We start from the raw sequence: 18,975 nt of genomic DNA, 5'->3' as shown, positions 1-18,975 counted from the left end.
AAATAATGACGGTATTTGGTGACAATGTATATCATTACTAGGTCTTCTCTTTCCGTAGTGGAATAATTTCGATCTGCCTTTGACAGCTTCCGGCTAGCGTAGTACACCGGCCGGTACCACTTCGATTCGGTAAGTTGCATGAGTACGTTGGCGATTGCAATATCCGATGCGTCCACGAAGACATGGAACTCTTTTGACCAGTCCGGGGGTTGTATCACTGGTGTTTATGATAGCATTACCTTGAGTGCGTGGTAAGCCTTGTCCTCTTCATCCGTCCATTTAAACGGTGTCCATTGTACATCTGCGTGTAGTGGTGTGGCGAGGTCTGCCAAGTACCGGAGCATCCGGCTATGCCACCATTTCTGTGCTAAGAACCGGCTTAAAGCCTTGGCGGTCGTCGGTGTCGGTGCCTGCAAAATAGCCTTGACCTTATCCGGGTCCACGACAATCCCTTCCTTGCTAACAATATGACCCAGCAATGTGCCGCTGGTCACATCGAAGATGCATTTTGCCGGGTTTAAGCTTAACAGGTATCCTCTGCACTTTTCCAAGCATAACTTGAGATGGTCGAGATGTTCTCCTTTCCGGCTATATACCGCGAAGTCATCCAGGAATACCTGCATAAATGCCAGTATGAATTCTCCAAATACTTCCATAATAATCCTTTGAAAGGTTGCCGACACCGTCTTGAGTCTGAACATCATTACAACTGCTACAAAGACTCCCCATTCTATCACGAACACCGTCTTTTCTTGATCGTCCGGGTGCATCCTTATTTGGTTATATCCGCCGAAACCATCGAGGAAGCTATAAACCTCGTGTTTGGCTACCGCATCGAAAACTCCATCCGTAAACGGAAGCGGAAATGCGTCAGGGACCATTGCCGCGTTCAATTTCTGGTAATCCACGCAAACACGGATCTTGCCGTTCTTCTTCGGCACTACGAAAATTAGACTTAGCCAAGTGGCTTTCTTCACCGGCCAGATAAAGCCAACTCGGAGTAGCTTGTCAATTTCCTCCTTTACTCTTGCTGCGTAGTTTGGGTTCATCCGATAGCGTTGTTGTGCCACCGGCTTAATGTCCTTGTTGAGGTGAATCTGGTGTTGATAGAGTTGGGGGTCAAGTCCCTGCATATCTTCATAGGACCAAGCGAATACATCCCAGAATTCTTTTAATAATGTTATCATTGCCGATTTGTCTTCCGATGACATCTCCTTGGCCACATGTACCGGACGCACTACCTCTCCGGTGCCCAAATTTACTTCTTCTAGTTGGGATGCCTTTACTCGTTGGGATACCGTCATTTCCCATTCCAAGGCCTCCTGTGCTTGCCACAGTTCCCGGATTGCATCCTTATCCGGTTCCTCACTGGCCTCTTCCGTTTGCACAATGTATGGAGATACCGCTTCTGCCACGTCCACTTCGAACAGAGGGACTATCCTTGGGTTTTCTTCAAGGTAGCGATCCACCTCCTCGTCGGCCAGTCCTGCCAACATGTTCACACTTTTGGCATATAGTGGGGTTTCTTTTTTGACGGGGCCTGCTTGGGGTTACGTCTTTGATGGGGCCTGCTTGCGGTTGCGTGGGGACTCTTACTTTCGTTTTCCCTCTTCCGAACGTAATATTGTTCTTCTGCCAGTTCTGTTTGATACGAGCAGTCCTCAGCCATGGTCGTCCCAGCAGTAGTGGGTATACCCCTTGAGCGTTCGGCTGGAGCACTACCACAGAAATTCAGAAAGCATGGCCTCGGATCGTCACCTCCAAGTCCCAGATCAAGCCGGTCGGTCGGATTGAGCTAGTGTCCGCCATCTGGAGCTAGAATGGGCATGGTTCCCACTCCTGAATTCCCAAAGTGTCACATGTCCAGAGGCTTATGACGTTTACTCCTGATCCGCCATCGACTATCGTACCCGGTAGCTCCCGTCCTTTAATAATCGTAGTGATTACATGACTGTTGGTGTCCACCACTGCCGGTCCTTCCTCCGGATTTGAAAAGAATGCCAGAGCCGGTGCAGGACTTAACGAAGCCATCGCCGATTTCAACCCGTCGGTGAACTGGGGCACTAGTTGCAGTAACCGGCCCAGTGGTAACGTGATTTGGCATTCCTGAAGTGCTTGCCATGTGGGGTTCTCCGGTTGTGCCTTTACGGTGAGTTCCTCCACTATATTGGTGTGCTCTTTCATTTCGGTGACATTGCGTTTGTTGGCCTTTTCAATCCATTCGATGGTCTGTTTTCGTATGGCCTCCTGTGCTTCCCACTCCGCCATCTTTCCTTTTGATCTGGTGGTGACTTGTTGTATATCCGTTACTTCTGCTACCACCATATTGACTACTGGTCGTTTTTTGTTACTTTTAACCAGACATTGGTTGCTATAATCGCCTTCCTGGCGACAATAGTAACAATACGCCTTCCAGGTATTACTAGATTATGCTTTTGGCCCGATACCCGATTGAAATCCAGTTACTGCTCGGTTAGGTTCTTTTGTTCTTCTTTGTTCCGGTTGGCCGCTACTTATGCCTCTATCTGGCTCTCGTTGATACTCCTTTGCCGGCTCCCGACAATCCTCTTTCTGAAAGTTCCATTTCTTAATAAAGTGTATGTTGTTCTTGTAACCCTATCGGTGCCGGTCTTCGTAGTCTCCTCGTTGGTCCTCCCTCCTCTGGTTCAATCTTGGAGAGTAATCGTGACCATACCGGTCACCGTTATAATCTTGGTTCCTATCATACTGGTCCCGGTCATAAGCATCCCTTCTCTGGTCGTAATCCGGGGAGTAGTTCCATTCATACCGATCTCGGTTGTAGCCTTCCCTACGTCGATCGTCGCAATCACACCCATAGTCTTCTATCATTGTACCAATCCCCATGTTCTGGTCGGTATCGGTCCTCGCTCCGGAACCGTTCGTCGTCTGGTTCGTGACTGCTACGTGGTTCAATGATCCGTACCGGTGTCGCTTGTCGATTGAGTAGGTTGTACTCGCATCTGTCCGTTGTGTGTGCTCGTGAGTGGCAGATCATACACTGCGTCCTCATTGTGCAAGCTACCATCGAATGGCCTGGGTTTAGACATCTAGTGCATTGCAATGCTTGGCGAAACTTGAGATCCTCCTTATTTGGAAGGGCCCTCTGCAGGGCTCCCATCATCATCAGGGAGCTATGTTTATCCATTTCCAGCACCCGATCAATGACTTGATCCATTGTGCTGGCCTAGAAATCTAGTACCGTGCACATCGTTCGGAGGGGTTTTCGTAGAGCGGCCAGAAACACTGCTTTTGCCTCCTCCTCCGGAGGTGCCCTTCTTAATTGGCTGTGTAGTGTTTGAAATCGGATGATAAATTGGGGCACTGTCTCCTACTCCTCTTGGTGGGTTGTGTAAAATTGATCGACTAGTTCGAGTTGTTCCACTTGCCTATGGAATAGTCGAAGGAATTTTGTTTTCAAGGCCTCAAATGTGGCAAAGCTTCTGGGTAGGTGCTTTGCGTGCCAGCGGGCCGCCGGTTCCTCTAATGTCATGCCGAATTCGGCAATTTTTGACCGTTCGGCTTCCGGTTTGGTCAGACTTTGGGACACATTATTTGCTTCCCATGTTTGTAGGAACGCATAGACGTGTGCCTCCGCGTTAGGGTCATCACGGTACTTCGGATACGGGTACGGCATGGTGTAGTCTTCGGGAGGTTGTACCGAAGATGTGTGGTCTAGTTCTTGCGCTGCGGTTGGTGTTGGTGCGTAGTTTTCCGTTTCCTCCGCGGGTGGTGTTGGTGCACGGTTTTCCGCTTTCTCCGCGGGTGGTGTTGGTGCACGGTTTTCCACTTTCTCCGCGTGTGGTGTTGGTGAGCTGTCCGATTTGTCATCCTCCGGATCGTCCGGAGTATCGTGGTTGCTTTTGTAATTCGACTGAATGCTCTGTTCACTATCCGATTCCGACTCTAAGGCCGAGAATGCCTCCGAGTCTTCGTTGCCTTCAACAAGCGTCCGCAGTCTCGATTCTACCTCTTGCAGGCTCTTTAGGCTACTGCTTCGGCAAGCGTCCGCAGTCGCGATTCTGCCTCTTGCAGGCTCGTCAAACTACTGCCCTCGTCGGAAAGTTGGTGTTTTTAGAACCGAAGTGCTTCTTCTGCGACCCTCCGAAGCACTCTAGGAAAAGACCGATCCTATCGGATCTCCTCAGCCGCTTGCTGGAAGGCTTCCTGCCTTTGCTGTCTTTCGGCTAGTCTTCTTCCTCGTTTGATGACTTGGTCGTTAATCGGTCGAGACATCCATCCCCCAATGTTCTCTGCTCACTGCAAGAATCGTGGTCGCCAAAAATTGTGTTATCCTTTAGGCTGGACAAGCCCTAACACAGGGCATCCCTATGGAACACTTCACCAAAGGGTGGTACGGTGAGATATGGATGGACCGCGGTATCGAATGGGTCTTAACCGGTTACTAACCGGCACTGTTAATGATCATAACACACACGTAAGATTAATCATATTAAGCACAGAATGATAATCAAATAGAAACTAAAAAATATGTAAAACAACAACCCTTTTATTAATTATCCGTCTCTGATTACATTCTTGTTGGGTCCTTTTAAGGGTCTCCAGCTGAGTTACAAACCGGTGCCAACCGGCAACTGGCAACGATCCGGTCCGGATCCGAATCAGCATACTGATTCTGGTCCGTCTGCCCACTTCTCAAAATAACATAATATTTATCTTCTCAAAATAACATGATATATATTAATAACAACTCCCTATCCCTAATTAAATACCCCTTTCACATTCTAGACTCTAACCGGCCCTTTGGTCTTGCCAACCAACACTTGCCGAACCCAAGTCTTTCATTGAGAAGGTCCGGTTCAGAGCCTTCTTCAGCATCCGAATTTTTCCTTGGTCTCGCCCGATGATCAACATATCATCCACATATAGGAGGAGTATCAGGAAATCTCCTCCGTCAAATTTCTTCACAAACACGTAGTGATCGGCTTGCGTTTTGTGGTACCCTTGGTCGGTCATGAAGGAGTTGAACTTCCGGTACCATTGCCGAGGAGCTTGTTTCAGTCCGTATAGGCTCTTCTTCAGTCGACACACCAGGTGCTCCGTCAAATTTCTTCACAAACACGTAGTGATCGGCTTGCGTTTTGTGGTACCCTTGGTCGGTCATGAAGGAGTTGAACTTCCGGTACCATTGCCGGGGAGCTTGTTTCAGTCCGTATAGGCTCTTCTTCAGTCGACACACCAGGTGCTCCTTCCCTTTCCTCTTGAATCCTTCCGGTTGATGCATGTAGATTTCTTCTTCGAGGTCGCCATGTAGGAATGTCGTCTTGACGTCTAGTTGCTCTACCTCGAGGTCCATGCTTGCCGCTATGCCCAATACCGTCCAGATGGATGCAACGATCTCATCAAAATCCACTCCCTTCTTCTATTGGAACCCCTTCACCACGATCCAGGCTTTGTATCTCGGTGGGTTTCCGGCATCTCCCGGTTTCAGTTTGTACACCCACTTGTTCTGGAGTGCTCTCTTCCCTTTCGGCAACTTCGTTAGTTCATATGTGTGGTTCTCATGCAGGGAATCCATCTCATCCTGCATGGCACTCAACCACTTGCGGCTGTGGGCATCTCTCTTGGCTGCTTTGAAGCTTTCCAGCTCCCCCTCATCGGTTAGCAATACGTGCTCTACATCCGGAAATCTCCGGGGGGCTCTTCTCTCTCTGAGAGGATATCTTCGTCCTTGGTTTCTTACTACCGGTCCTCCGTTTGTTCCTCATCTGAATCAGATTCAGGATCTTGTTCGGTTCCAATGTCTTCTTCTTCTTCTTCTTCTTCTTCTTCTTCTCCTTTGGTCGGTTCGGTTTCTTGTTCGTATCTGGCCGGTTCGTCGAGTGTCATCCGGTTTTCAACTGGCTATATCCTTGTGTCCTCAAGCCGGTTTTCATTGGATGATGCGGAGTTCATCACCTTCTTCTCTGACCCCCAGTTGGAAATGGTCATGTCTTCCATGAAAACTATGTCCCGACTCCGGAACACCTTCTTGTCGACCAGATCCCACACCCGATAACCGAACTCATCATCGCCTTATCCAAGGAATATGCATGGCCTTGACTTCGGATCCAACTTAGCTCTCTTATCCTTTGCAACATGCACATAGGAGAGACAACCAAACACCTTCAGATGCCGGTAAGATACATCTTTACCGGTCTATACTTTCTGCGGTATGGACCAGATCCCACACCTGGTAACTGAACTCATCATCGCCGTATCCAAGGAATATGCATGGCATGGACTTTGGATCCAACTTTGCTCTCTTATCCTTTGCAACATGCACATAGACGAGACACCCAAACACCTTCAGATGCCAGTAAGATACATCTTTACCGGTCCATACTTTCTGCGGTGAGTCTCCTTCCAAGGGTGTTAAGGGTGATCTATTTATCACATAGGTCGCCATCATTAGCGCCTCAGCCCAAAACGTCTTGGGTAATTTTGCATGTGCCAGAATGCTCTAGATTCTCTCCATCATGGTTCGGTTCATCCATTCGGCTAGCCCGCTCAATTCCGGCATCTTCAGCACAGTGAATTCGAGCCATATTCCCTTCGACCAGCAGTACTCCTCGAACTGCCCCCGGTATTCTCCTCCGTTGTCCGTTCGAACCGCCTTCAGCTTCCGGTCGGTTTCTCTTTCCACTTTCGCATGGGGCTCCTTGAAGACTGATAACACTTGATCCTTCGTCTTCAGTGGTGAGACCCACAGCTTCTAGCTATGGTCATCTATGAACGTCATAAAGTATTGCGATCCAGCATGTGACTTCGTGTCCACTTGAGACACATCGGTATGCACCAGCTCCAGTGGTGCACTCCATCTCATCAGTGGTCTTGATCGGAAGGAGGTTCGGTTTTGCTTGCCGGCCAACCAATCGGTGCACTTCTCAAGATGCATGTCTTTCACCTCTGGAATGAGGTTGTCTTCAGTAAGTCTTCTCATCCCCTTCTGGCTCATATGACATAGTCTCTTGTGCCACAACTCACCGGCAGTGTCGGATGCTACGTTCACTTCTTCCCGGCATATCCGGGCATTCATCAAGTATAGCGTATTGACCTTTCGGGCTCGAGCCACTATTAGGCTCCCTTTGCTGAACTTCATAACTCCATTCCAAATGCTACTCGTGTAGCCTTCATCATCTAGCCGACCGACTGATATCAAGTTTAGTCAAACCTTTGGAACGTGTCGAACATCCTTCAACAACAACTTGCATCCGGTTGATGTCGTCAACAACACACCTCCTATGCCGATAATTCAACATGTACCTTCATTCCCCATCCGGACACAACCATGATCTCCGGCTGTGTAGGATGAGAAGCATCTCCGGTCCGGTGTCAGGTGGAACGACGCTCCGGAATCGGCAACCCACATTGCCTTGTCGCCGACAGCGTTTAACTCATTCTCTTCAGTAATGAGCATAATTTCTTCTTCACTTGTCGCGATTGTCAATGTTCCCTTCCGATCCGGGCCTCTCCATTCCGAACTGTTTCGGTCCAAACTCTTCTTTGAATTGGTAGTGCCGGACTCTTTCTCTTTCCAGAAATGCCGACAGTTCTTCTGGAAGTGTCCTGGCTTCCCGCAATAGAAGCACGTGGGCCTCCCCTTTGACTTCGACCTCGTCCCCGATTTGTCCCGGTTTTGGGGACTCCGATACCGGCCTCTTCCCCGGTTGTGGTCATCTTCCATGACGAAGGCCTTCGGATCGGTTCCAAATTCCCGGTCCTTCCGACCAGCTTCTTCATCTAGCAAGCTTGATTTTACCCTTGCTAGGGACAATTGTTTTCCTTCCGGCCTAGCGTTGCCCAACGTGACAACTAACGTCTCCCAGCTATCCATGAGGGAATTGAGCAGGAGCAATGCAAGTACCTCATTGGCGAGAGGTACTTCCAATGAGGTTGCTTGATGTATCAGCCCCTGGAAGGCATTCATGTGCTCTGCCATACTGGAGCCGTCCTAGTACCGGAGCCTCACTAGCTTCCGGAATACCGAAACCCGATTAACGACATTCTTGTTCTGGAACATGATGCCAATATTCTACAGAGTTCATGAGCCTTGCTCTCTTCATTGAAGTTGTTGTACAGGCTCATGTCGATGAAGCATCGGATGTATGTTGTCGTCTTCATGTGCATCACTTCCCACACTTTGGCGTCAATCTTATCCGGTCTCTTGTCCCCGAACTGTATCGGCAACCAAAGATCCTTAACCACCAGCATATCCCTCATCTTCGACTTCCACACTGAGTAGTTGGAGCCGGTGAGCTTGAACATGCCGTTGAACGATTCTTCCATTTCCTGTGTTGTTTGCTCTGATACTAGTTTGTGAAGAATAACGCGGAATATTGCTCGGCCACAACCGAGTCTTGAATCACTTGGATGGAAATCAAACATAAAAATGGGAAGTAGGGAGTGAGTGCATTTACACACACAAAACGATAGAGGATACACAGAGTGTTTACGTGGAAAACCCTAATAGGAAAAAACCACAGGAGCCCACAGACTCCAAACTATCACTATATAGGAAAGGCACAAACAGAGACTCGAAGGCAACGACCTCGAGCTCTGTATCTTCGCTAGCCGACGGTTACAACAGACGATCACTCTGTATCTCTCTCTATATATATACAATAGTTATCTCAACAACAATATGACGACCTCCATAAAGTGATAATTGCCCTAAGTCATATTTATACTTATATGAACTTAGGGCTATTTACAAATATAGCCTCAATAGGCTTACGCAAAAAACATATTTACAAATATGTCTTCTCTTTCGGTTCTGACTGGGTCCATCCAATCCGGTTTTCGGATCTCTTCCGGTTCTCACCGGGTCCTCTTCGTTCATAACCGGATCCCATCCGAAGGGACCGATTTCCCAAAAATCCTCCCCTTCTTTACACTCTCGTTTAACCCACACACTTTATGCATGTGTATAGAATACTACGGTACATTCTCACCACAGGATATTATATGGTCATGCCTGTAACATTTAGTTAGAGAACACTAATCTATCTTCCTTGTTGGTGCTAGACCTCTTAGCAAAGAGGGGTTAATAAACATATTAATTACTCTTATGGTCTATGAGAGCGAGTTTGAGAGAGTGAGAGAGATATCGTGCTTCATAATCAATTAATCGTTAAGTGAGTGTGAGGCTCGAAGGTTCCCGACAACCATCTCCGCCCGATTCGCCATCAAAAGGGTATAGGTTGGTCTGAGCTCCGCAAACGACATCAAGGAGGGTTTAACTCCGTTGATACATAGATCCTATACAGTCTCACTGCCGAACGATACAAGAAACACACTGATCACCATAGATATGCCACTCCACACTTTGTCGTCGGAGACATGGTCTGGTTGTTACAATGACACATCTCTACTACCCGTCCATGTGTGAAACTTGATTACAAGAAGTTGGTATGCTGGTCCGAGCTCCGCAAACGACATCGAGGAGGGTTTAACTCGGTCGATACATAGATTCTATACAGTCTCGTTGGGGAACGATACAAGAAACACACTGATCACCATTGATATGCCACTCCACACTTTGTCGTCGAAGACATGGTCTGGTTGTTACGACGAAACATCTCTACTACCCGTCCATGTGCGAAACTTGATTACAAGAAGTTGGGACCATTCTATATAGTCGAGCGCATCAATCCTGTCACCTTCCGACTGGCCCTTCCATCCCACTTTCGGATTCACGATGTTTCTCATGTCTCCCTCCTCGAACCCCGTCATGCTTCGCAACTCCCGAGACGCTTGGCCCCACCACCACCACTTGTACCGTTGACAATAGGGGAGGAATACGAGGTTGACCAAATACTTGACTCCCGTTTGCACCATCGACACTTGCAATACCTCGTCTTGTGGAAGGGTTACCCCATGTCTGACGCCACGTGGGAACCAATGAAGAATTTACATAATGCCTAAGAGGCGATCTAGGATTTTCATCACCGGTATCCCCACAAACCGGTGGCCGATTTGGGAAGGTGGCGTAAGAGGGAGGATAATGTCACATTCTAGGCTCGAATCTCTAACTTGGAACACACCCAGTACATAATGTTAAATAAACCATATGGAAACTCTTAAGTTATTGTGTATGGTTTAATATTGTATAGTCTAGCATGTAGTACATTCCAGAATATTCTAGTCCTTAGTATATTCTAGAAATATTCTACGGTATATTCTAGAGATATTCAATCTCGGAACTTGTATAAATATGTGTGTTCACCTAGATTACAATCAAGGTGAACAACACCAGTTACAATGTCTTTCAATTCATCAACTCATATGTTTGATTTTCTTCTAGTCTCTTGTGCATATTATCTATCCGTGACACAACTCATTCAATGTCAATGTCATCTAATTGGCCTGTAATATTCCTAAAACTATGTTAGGAAGACTATGTCCTATTCGAGCCTACGGCCATACATCATAACGGCCTTGTCGACCTTACGGCTCACAACCCTTTCGGTTGATGCCTTTTGACTTATAGTGTATTCGGCTTTCGGCCCATATGGCTTCTTGTTGAGCTTGCCTTCTCAACACCTATGCACATAACTTTTGAAGTAAATCTCTCTCTCTCTCTCTCTCTCTCTCTCTCTCTCTCTCTCTCTCCATTTTCTTCTCATGCTATCACTCTCTAATGATGTATAGAAAAAAATAAAGAAGGTGAATATACAAATTGGCCCCTAGTTTTTACTTTTTCTTTTGATAGTTGCATGGTCCTTGGAGTGGATAAATAGATTATCCTATTGGAGAGGAAATTAGAAATGAAATTCTAATTCAAAGTTTGTGATTCTCATGGAAAATTATGAGGACTTACTTGCTAAGTATAGAGAACTATGGTGATGACTAAATTTCTAAGTTTACAAGCTCTCAAGGAAGCAAGCTTGAGAATGTGAAAAGCAAGGAAGTTCAAAGATTCTGGAATAACATTATTAAGACTCTACAAAAAGGGTTTTCTAAAAAAAATGTCTCAAATGCATATGTTACATCCTTTTGAAATATATTAGTGAACTCCTTGGGGTTTAGAATCTATTATGGTCCGACATTTAGTTCACTCTTGGTAATGAAATTTGATTTTGGTCAAGTAGCGACTGCTAGAGTGCATACAATGTAAGAAAGGTGTCCATGTTGTTGTGTCGCATTAGGCACATGTGGTGAATACTCATGGTACAAATAATCTTCTTGTTGAGTTAGAAGGAATTATGAAGAAGGGCCAAACAAGTTTCAAGATTAACCTTACGGTTTTTGTGTTCTTTTGTTGCATTAAGCATGTGTGGTCAATAATCATGGTACAAACAATCCTCTTGTCAAATAAAAAGGGGCACTAACCACATCCCACATGCTAGCCTTGTGGGGGATAGTTAGAAAATTGTGATTGGGCCAAAGAGATTAGCTACTGTTCAGAATTAACCTTTTGGGAGATCAAAAAGAGTGCATGCTTCAGGCAAGGATTATCCAAATTATATCTCTCTCCTAAACTCTACCTTGCAACTTCTATGATCGGGGTTCTAGCCTCTTGATCTTATAAGGATTTTAAGATCTTCTTGTTAATGTGATTTCGATTTTTACTTTAGTCGTTAAATTCTAGTATTCTTACTGTCTTAAGATTTGTTGATCCATACACATATATATTTGTTTTGTGAGTGTTTGTTTTGTTGTCCACATGTGCCATGATCCTTCATTTATCCTTCACATGCACTTGGTTCAGACCCCCCTAGAGGTTCGACCCTGTGCACATCTATCCCACAATTTCGTGGTAACATTTGGTAAAGCGGGTGACAATGAGTGATGGTCCAACAAGAGTGAATCTTGAGCATGCTGGCACTCGTAAAACATGTGTTTACACGAGTGGGAGCCAACTGAGCCCACACCACTCCAATACCTTACTCAATGTGTGTTTTCATTATTCTCAGCACTCACCAAACTCCGGATGCAACTGTCATGGAGAACCTTCGATAGCTCAACATTTCTTGTTGTAATATCAGGGGATTAATCGGTTAGGTGATTCAAATCCCTTTTCATGAGGGTTTTCCTTATTGAAACCACCAATTTAGGTGGGCGTTAGGCCTTTGCAACCTCACGATTACATTCTCCTTCTTTATTAATGAATGAGCTACATATGGGATGTTGATGTAGGCATTAGTGTTGTATTATGTGTGCCTTCTATTGCAACATGTAATGAAGGGCAAAAAAAACATGAACTCTAGCAAGTTCAGATAAACTGTGGTAGTAAAACAGCATACATTGTTCACACTCACTTATCATCTCGACCATAGTGTTCGATACGGAACACTTTGGGAGGATCCATCTTCAATATTGTATTTGCAACATGTAATAGTGTGACAGACTTGCTAATGTGTTTGATCATATGCTGGGATTGATCTTTCTTTTGCAGCATAAGTGTTGAAAAGCAAAATATGTGCTACCTCATTTTCTGGCTCCAACTCCAAAGAAGCTCTCGCAGCTTCGTGTGCTTTCATAACATCACCATGGATTCTACAAGCACCAAGCAATGCCCTCCATGCATTGGCGAGAGGTTGACATGGCATTTTGTCTATGTAATCAGCCGCTTCATCGACCCGACCTACTCGACCAAACATATCGATCATACATATATGGTGCTCTTGTGCGCTGTTACTGTTAGTACAACTTCCATACATTTCGGTGAGCAAATGGCACCCATCATCTACTAGGCCTGAATGGTCACATGCGGAGGCGACCCCGACTACAGAGACAATGTCTGGTTTCACATTGTTGTGGAGCCACAACATGAACAACTTTACAGCCTGGCTGCCACACCCACTTTGTGCATAGCCTGAGATCATCGAATTCCATGACACAGTGTCTTGTCGCATTCTCTCAAACACTACTAGGCAAGATTCCATGTCTCCACACTTGCCATACATATTGATAACAGCATTCTCCACACATTGTAAACCACTTTTCAGTGCAAGGGAATGAATCATATGGCCTTGCTCTAAGCTCCCTATACTGGCAGATGCATTCAAGGCACACAAAATGGTGACATCGTCGATCATATGAACACTTTTCTGAAGCATGTCTTGGAAACACTCGAGGCTTTTTTCCGGATGCCCTGATGAAGCGTAAGCTGAAATCATTGCGTTCCAAGAAACAATGTCAGGTGTCAACATTTTATCGAACATTGCCCCAGAGTCATCCAAACTCCCACATTTTGCATACATGTCAATCAATGAGTTCGTTAAAAGCACCCCAAGCTTGAAATTAGTATACAACAACACATACGAATGAAGCAATCTCCCATTATCCAAATCTTTCATAACTGAACATGCCTGTATCATCGTCATTATAGTTGTGGTATCTGGCGTCACGCCTTCTGGGATCATAAAATCCTTTATGAGATGAGATGCATAGTTTACATACCCATGCTTAACATAACCTGAGACGATGACATTCCAAGATGCGAGGTTTCGTATGGGCATCGAATAGAAGACTGACATGGCATCATCCATGTCACATCCATGTTTCGCATACATGTCAACCATTGTGGTCCATAGAAAAACATTGTGCTTAAACCCAATCTTGATGATATGGCTGTGTATGATTCTTCCTTCATTGAGGATAATCTCCTCCTCTTTCCTTGTCTTCGTCTTCTTCTTCGTATAACACCCCTGTAAGAGACATATGTAAGTGTATGCATCCAATACTAGTGGAGAAAAGGTTATGTTATTGTAGCCACCCATCATCATCTCCAAGACCCTGTTCATTTCCTTCACTCACATTAACAGCCCAGAGCATAGAATGTGGATGAGAAGCTATTTTGCTTGGGTTTGGGGGTCATATAGTGAAAGCGTATTCATTCTTAATTTGGTAGGAATATTGATTTGATATGCCTTTGGGTTCCCATATAAACGGAATCAGAGTTCTGTATTATGAATCTAATAGAATTTGTGGGCCCGCACTTGCGGATTTGGGACTCGGATAGACCCCTGTATGAAGGCGATTTGACAGTCATGACGGCACATTTCATTCTATCTCTGGAGTGAGCATGTAACTGTGAAATTGAACGGCGATAATGTGGAGCAGTTCATGCTACGAAATTCGCCCAATGCATTTACCCGAGCAATAATACTGCTAATGAACTTGAATTTGAGATCTAGTCATGCACAAGATGATTTGTAATTCATGCAAATATATTCGGATTGACATACCTCACTATGATTCTTGAAAATCAAAGAAAGACGGCAACCTATATGTCTCGATGCTTTGGATTGGTGCTGTTATTTTAGTAACAAACGACATATTTAGTTCCTCCAATAGCCAAGCTATTGGCACAATTATATTGCAAAGATTCATGGATTCCCATCTTAAGAACCTCTCTTCTATGTGTAGTTCATACTTGATCCACTTTAGCTTTAAGTCAATATTGGTGAATACCATTCTCTCTAGTGTCGATATGTGCCATTTGTTCATGAACACGAGATATTATGTGTCATAATGATTGTGTTCAATCCTTGATAACCTCTACATATACACATATGTTTGCCATTCTTGTCCCAACAAGATGGGTGAAGCCCTTGCAAGGAGAATAAAATGGTTCACCAAAGTCATGCCAAAGCTATAGAAGATGATTTTGAAGATTTACATTTCCTATATTGATGTGGTACTGACTGAATATGCAATGTATTATGCCCATATGAAGTATTGCTCCCTCTTAGTATATACCAAACCAATTTGCAAAGGTAAGTCACTTCTTCGTGTTCTCGTATGTTTCTAATGTTAGCAACATGGTTGTGAGTGACCTTGGTTGTAAAGGTGCAATATGTTAGTTTTCTTGAAGTTGTCAATGGAGTTGTGGACTCTATTGTGTGCATTATCTACAATTGGACACAATATCAACATACCAAAGTTCCTCATTTAATATAATTACTTTTTTAACTATTCTTTTTGCTTATTTGTCACGGTAGATGCAAATTTATGCCAATACAATTATTATTGTTTGATATTGATAATGGTGTGATGGATGGGCATACTACCATGGAGGAATGCAAAAGGCTGCTGAATTTCAAATCAAAGGTTTTATTTTTCATTGTAGTTATATCGCAGAGGAACCTATCATCAAGTGCTCTCAAGGATTCCAACCATTATCTGGCTTAAGGATATATTGTTGTTCATAACTTCTATGGAAATCCCATTGGACGAAATCACTTCGGTCGATCTTGTAGTTCCAATAAGACCATCCAGCAGTTGCTTCTCCATAAACTTTCAATTGAGCTCGCCCGAAATCTTGGTAGTCCGTTTTAGTAGCCCCTCGATACGCCCATTCATTTGTCCATTCTCCTATTATAATAACACAAACGATTTGGCTACAGAGTGTGTATACATATACATGTATCTAGCAACAATATATACATATATATTACATTATATTTACATATACACAAGATGTATGTAAGCCACATATTGACATACCAACAAATGTGAAGAGTCCATTTCCATTCTGATTCAAGCTCTCAATCTCGTTTCGTCTATTATTGTTGATGTAGTCGATGTTCTCTTGCACAGAGAGATCGGCAAAGTTTGATCCAAACACATTGTAATAGTGAAGATCAAGGATAGCATTCTGGAAATCTCTACCTAGGTCCACAAAATCGCTCGCACCCGCTCCCAAAAGTTGACAAAGCACGACATAAGTACTAGTATATTGGCGTACTATACTATATCCACGTCTATAGTAACTCTTGAGGATATCAAGCGGAACAACGCTTGCTATGGGCTCATTGAGTAGCTCAATGCCATAGAGTCCACTCCGTTTACTATACCTGGTACAAGCAAATGCATGAAAATTCACGGAAATTTGTGCATTGATTCTCGGTAACCCATTTACTTAATTGTTGTACAAATGAAAATTATGGTTTCACAGTTCATGCATCGATACTTTATAACTCATTTCTTTAAGAAACAATTTTGTCCATGTAGCAATACGGGAAAAAACACATAGTCAAGTTGGTTATTTCCAAGAATACTACTAAATTTTTAAAAATGACAAGAATTCTCTGAGATAGTCATATAATATGTACTACATAGGGATACATATATGCTGGTAATTTCAATATGCCAAAGATACATAGTAATGTGTGGAGAGAAAAACTGACCTCGATGCCAAAAAATCAATTGCATTAAGAGAGATATCGATATAGCTTTTTCCATCAGCATCACTGCCTGAGGCCCATTCCGCAACACCATCAATCGTAGCGCTGTGTTCTTGACCATTTTGTGACCCAGGCACCGCATGAAGGTCTACCATGATCTTAATGTTGTTCCTCCTAGAGAAATTCACCAGAACACATTTTCACAATCCATAATCCGAGCTTGCATAGTTCCACACACCATTTAAATTCATTACAATTTTCACTTACTCAGCCCAATCGAATGCATTGTCTAATACTTGAAGTGATCCCGAGACAAAAGGCTTGGGGGGATTGGGGTCACTTGCAATCCAATATCCGACAGGAATACGGACCATGTTTATGCCAATACTATTCAAGTACGCAAAATCTGATTCCGTAATAAAAGATTCCCAATGCTCCTTGAAAACCCTAGGGGCCACCTCAGGTCCCCACCCATTGGCTAGTTGATATTCTCCATGATAAGGAGATGGGTTATTGATAATCATCTCAAATGTTGCCGCATTGTCATCCCATCCGATTTCGCCCGATGATGATACAAAATCAGCCGTAAGTTGAGTCACATCTTTTGCCTGAGAAATTTCCAGAACGGATTGATTGTATCATTCATAAAAACTTTCCAATTCTGAATACAAATTGGGATTTTATAGATAGGATTTGGGCCACTCAAGAAGGATATAAATATTACATTATATGTCAATTCTGACCTGCAGATAGTTTCCATTAGAAGCTTGAATATGCACCCTGTTGTTGGCCGAGTTTCTTGTGAAAGTGAATCTCTCGTTTTCTTGCGGGATTGATGCAGTTGCTGTGACATCTCCATTCGAAGGAGAGACAGTCAGAAACTTATTGTTGAATACCCGGAGGCTGTAGACACCAGCTGAATATCGCCATATCTATTTGAAAACCAGAATGGAACCAAATTGCAAACTCAAGATAAAAGAAAAAGTCATTGTAAACAAAAATGACAACAATCATCGCAAAACAAGAGAAAAGCATCATAAAAAGGAGGAGAATCATCATAAAGAAGTGAAGAAGACAATACCAAATTATAAAAAGAGTATGAAATCATCATAAAGGAGTTGATTTATACCTTGAATGTTTCCCAACCGGATGCTTCTGTGCGGTTCACAACCACTTCCCTCCCTCCTCCACTTTCTGCAGCCACATAGGTTTGGAGTGTGGTGGATTTTAATTGTATTTGTGATCCATCCTTTCAGCACGCGAATAAAAAAAACATCCACATTCAAATAAAATAAAATAAAGTCCACATAAACCAGAAAAGTACAAATATCCTAATGATGCAAAAGGGAAATGCAAAAAGAAAACGCATCTTATGAGAATAAATACTTGTAAGCATGTTTCTAAATGTAACAAAATTGAAGAAATCCCAACTCTAAAGTGTGATTTGTTAGATGAAGGCTTGCAAGAAGAAACCCTAATGCTACTAAAACATGCAATTAAGGGAGGAAACTGTGAAAACATAAACTGAGCTTCATATCGGAAAACTCAACCTCTAAACACGATGGTCTAGAGTTGAAACACTAAAACTTGTAATGAAATGTTAATGCAGAAAGTAGAGCCCTAACTCTAAAATAAAGACGAACAACACACTACAGGCAAAACCCCAAATTTATATAATGTAGAAGAGAGACCCTAGCCCAAAAAATGATGATCAGGCTTGAAACCATAAACCTACAATTATTAACATTTAGTGAATAAAACAGTAGACACTTTAAACATTTAATGATATCGCGATGCAAAAAGTAGAAGAAACCCTAACCCCCCAGAAAATGTTGATCAAGACTTTACAAGAATGAAACCCTAAAATTTAAATGAGCATTTGGAACATAAAAATTAAGCTTTACAAAACGAAACTCAACAACACGGGAAGAAACCCGAAAAGCATAAAATGAGCTTCTAATATGGAAACCTGACACCAAAGAAACTAAGAGCTAGAACCCTAATCCTAATCCTAATCCGAATAGAGCAGTCTTGAAGACTTACGAGAAGGTCAGGTTCAGGTATGCCATCCCAGAGGGAGGGTCTCATCCATTTCTCGATGACAAGCCATCCTCCGAGGTTCACACCTGCCACTTTCTGGGCGCTTGCAGCTACAACCTTACTTCTGTCAACTGAGCAACAGACAACAATAGCCAAGCAGAAGAGGGACAAGAAGAAGGAGGAGGAGCGAAGGGATGGGAAGTTGTTGACTGTAACCATAATTTCTGCTACAAAAACAGAAAGGAAGAGCAGGCTTATAGAGATATATAACAGTCAACAAGTGAGTCAAGCAGCAGCAGAGATAGAGATAGACATAGAGAGGATATGGTGTTGGGTTAGTTAGTTAGTTAGTTGTTGGTCTGTCTCTTGGTGTCTGAAATGTATGTGTTGGGAGGGGAGGGATGTATATGTATATATATATATGAAGGTGGAGAGGGTCCCAGATGTCCGCGTCCATTTGTCCGTCTATCTGTCCGCTCATCTGCTTTCCTTTGCTTTCTCCACGAAGGAGCGAAGGAAGATCGGTCAAACATGGTGTCCTCTTCCTTTTCAAGCCCCTCATGAGTGTGGTGTCTCCATTTCTTCTTCTTCTTCTTCTTCTTTTTTCTTCGCCCGGGTTAAATGCAATCCAAGACTTTTGTATCATTTTCAAAGCCTCTCTCTCTCTCCGTCTCTCATGAGGTGGGAATCATATATCCCCTTCTCATTATTAGCACTACCTGCCAATATGTTCTTTTGATGCAGTACCTACTTGCGAACACACCTTTCTCTTTTTTTTGAT

The 18,975-nt window shown here is 43.7% G+C and overlaps 2 protein-coding genes across 2 annotated transcripts; both read right to left on the bottom strand.

Moving 5' to 3' along the window:
* Positions 1-12,362: 12,362 nt before the first annotated feature.
* On the bottom strand, positions 12,363-14,327 carry LOC147859021 (pentatricopeptide repeat-containing protein DOT4, chloroplastic-like). Its single transcript, XM_087325949.1, has one exon. It carries the CDS (start codon positions 13,767-13,769, stop codon positions 12,375-12,377), a length of 1,395 nt encoding a protein of 464 aa, XP_087182075.1. The 5' UTR covers positions 13,770-14,327; the 3' UTR covers positions 12,363-12,374.
* Positions 14,328-14,903: 576 nt separating this feature from the next.
* LOC147859020 (glucan 1,3-beta-glucosidase-like) lies at positions 14,904-18,476 on the bottom strand. Its single transcript, XM_087325922.1, has 7 exons — positions 18,198-18,476; positions 17,284-17,403; positions 16,898-17,086; positions 16,422-16,762; positions 16,158-16,328; positions 15,475-15,824; positions 14,904-15,342 (listed from the first exon to the last, which is right to left on the bottom strand). The coding sequence occupies exons 1-7, from the start codon at positions 18,411-18,413 to the stop codon at positions 15,131-15,133; spliced, it is 1,599 nt and encodes a 532-aa protein (XP_087182048.1). The 5' UTR covers positions 18,414-18,476; the 3' UTR covers positions 14,904-15,130.
* Positions 18,477-18,975: the final 499 nt, after the last annotated feature.

The sequence above is a fragment of the Azolla caroliniana genome, unplaced genomic scaffold, assembly GCF_043228905.1.
Source record: "Azolla caroliniana isolate FFs.n. ecotype wild unplaced genomic scaffold, voAzoCaro1.0.p SCAF_10, whole genome shotgun sequence".
Lineage (NCBI taxonomy): Eukaryota > Viridiplantae > Streptophyta > Polypodiopsida > Salviniales > Salviniaceae > Azolla > Azolla caroliniana.
This window is presented reverse-complemented; position numbering and strand designations above follow the sequence as displayed.

Bases quoted from the DNA above. Each gene is read 5' to 3' on its own strand.
- LOC147859021 (XM_087325949.1), bottom strand. From the start codon at position 13,769: ATGAACAGGGTCTTGGAGATGATGATGGGTGGCTACAATAACATAACC.
- LOC147859020 (XM_087325922.1), bottom strand. From the start codon at position 18,413: ATGGTTACAGTCAACAACTTCCCATCCCTTCGCTCCTCCTCCTTCTTC. The intron at 17,404-18,197 runs GTAAGTCTTCAA...GCGTGCTGAAAG, and splicing joins TACCTGAACCTGACCTTCTC to GATGGATCACAAATACAATT. The intron at 15,343-15,474 runs GTATGTCAATAT...TTATTATAATAG, and splicing joins TGGACTCTTCACATTTGTTG to GAGAATGGACAAATGAATGG.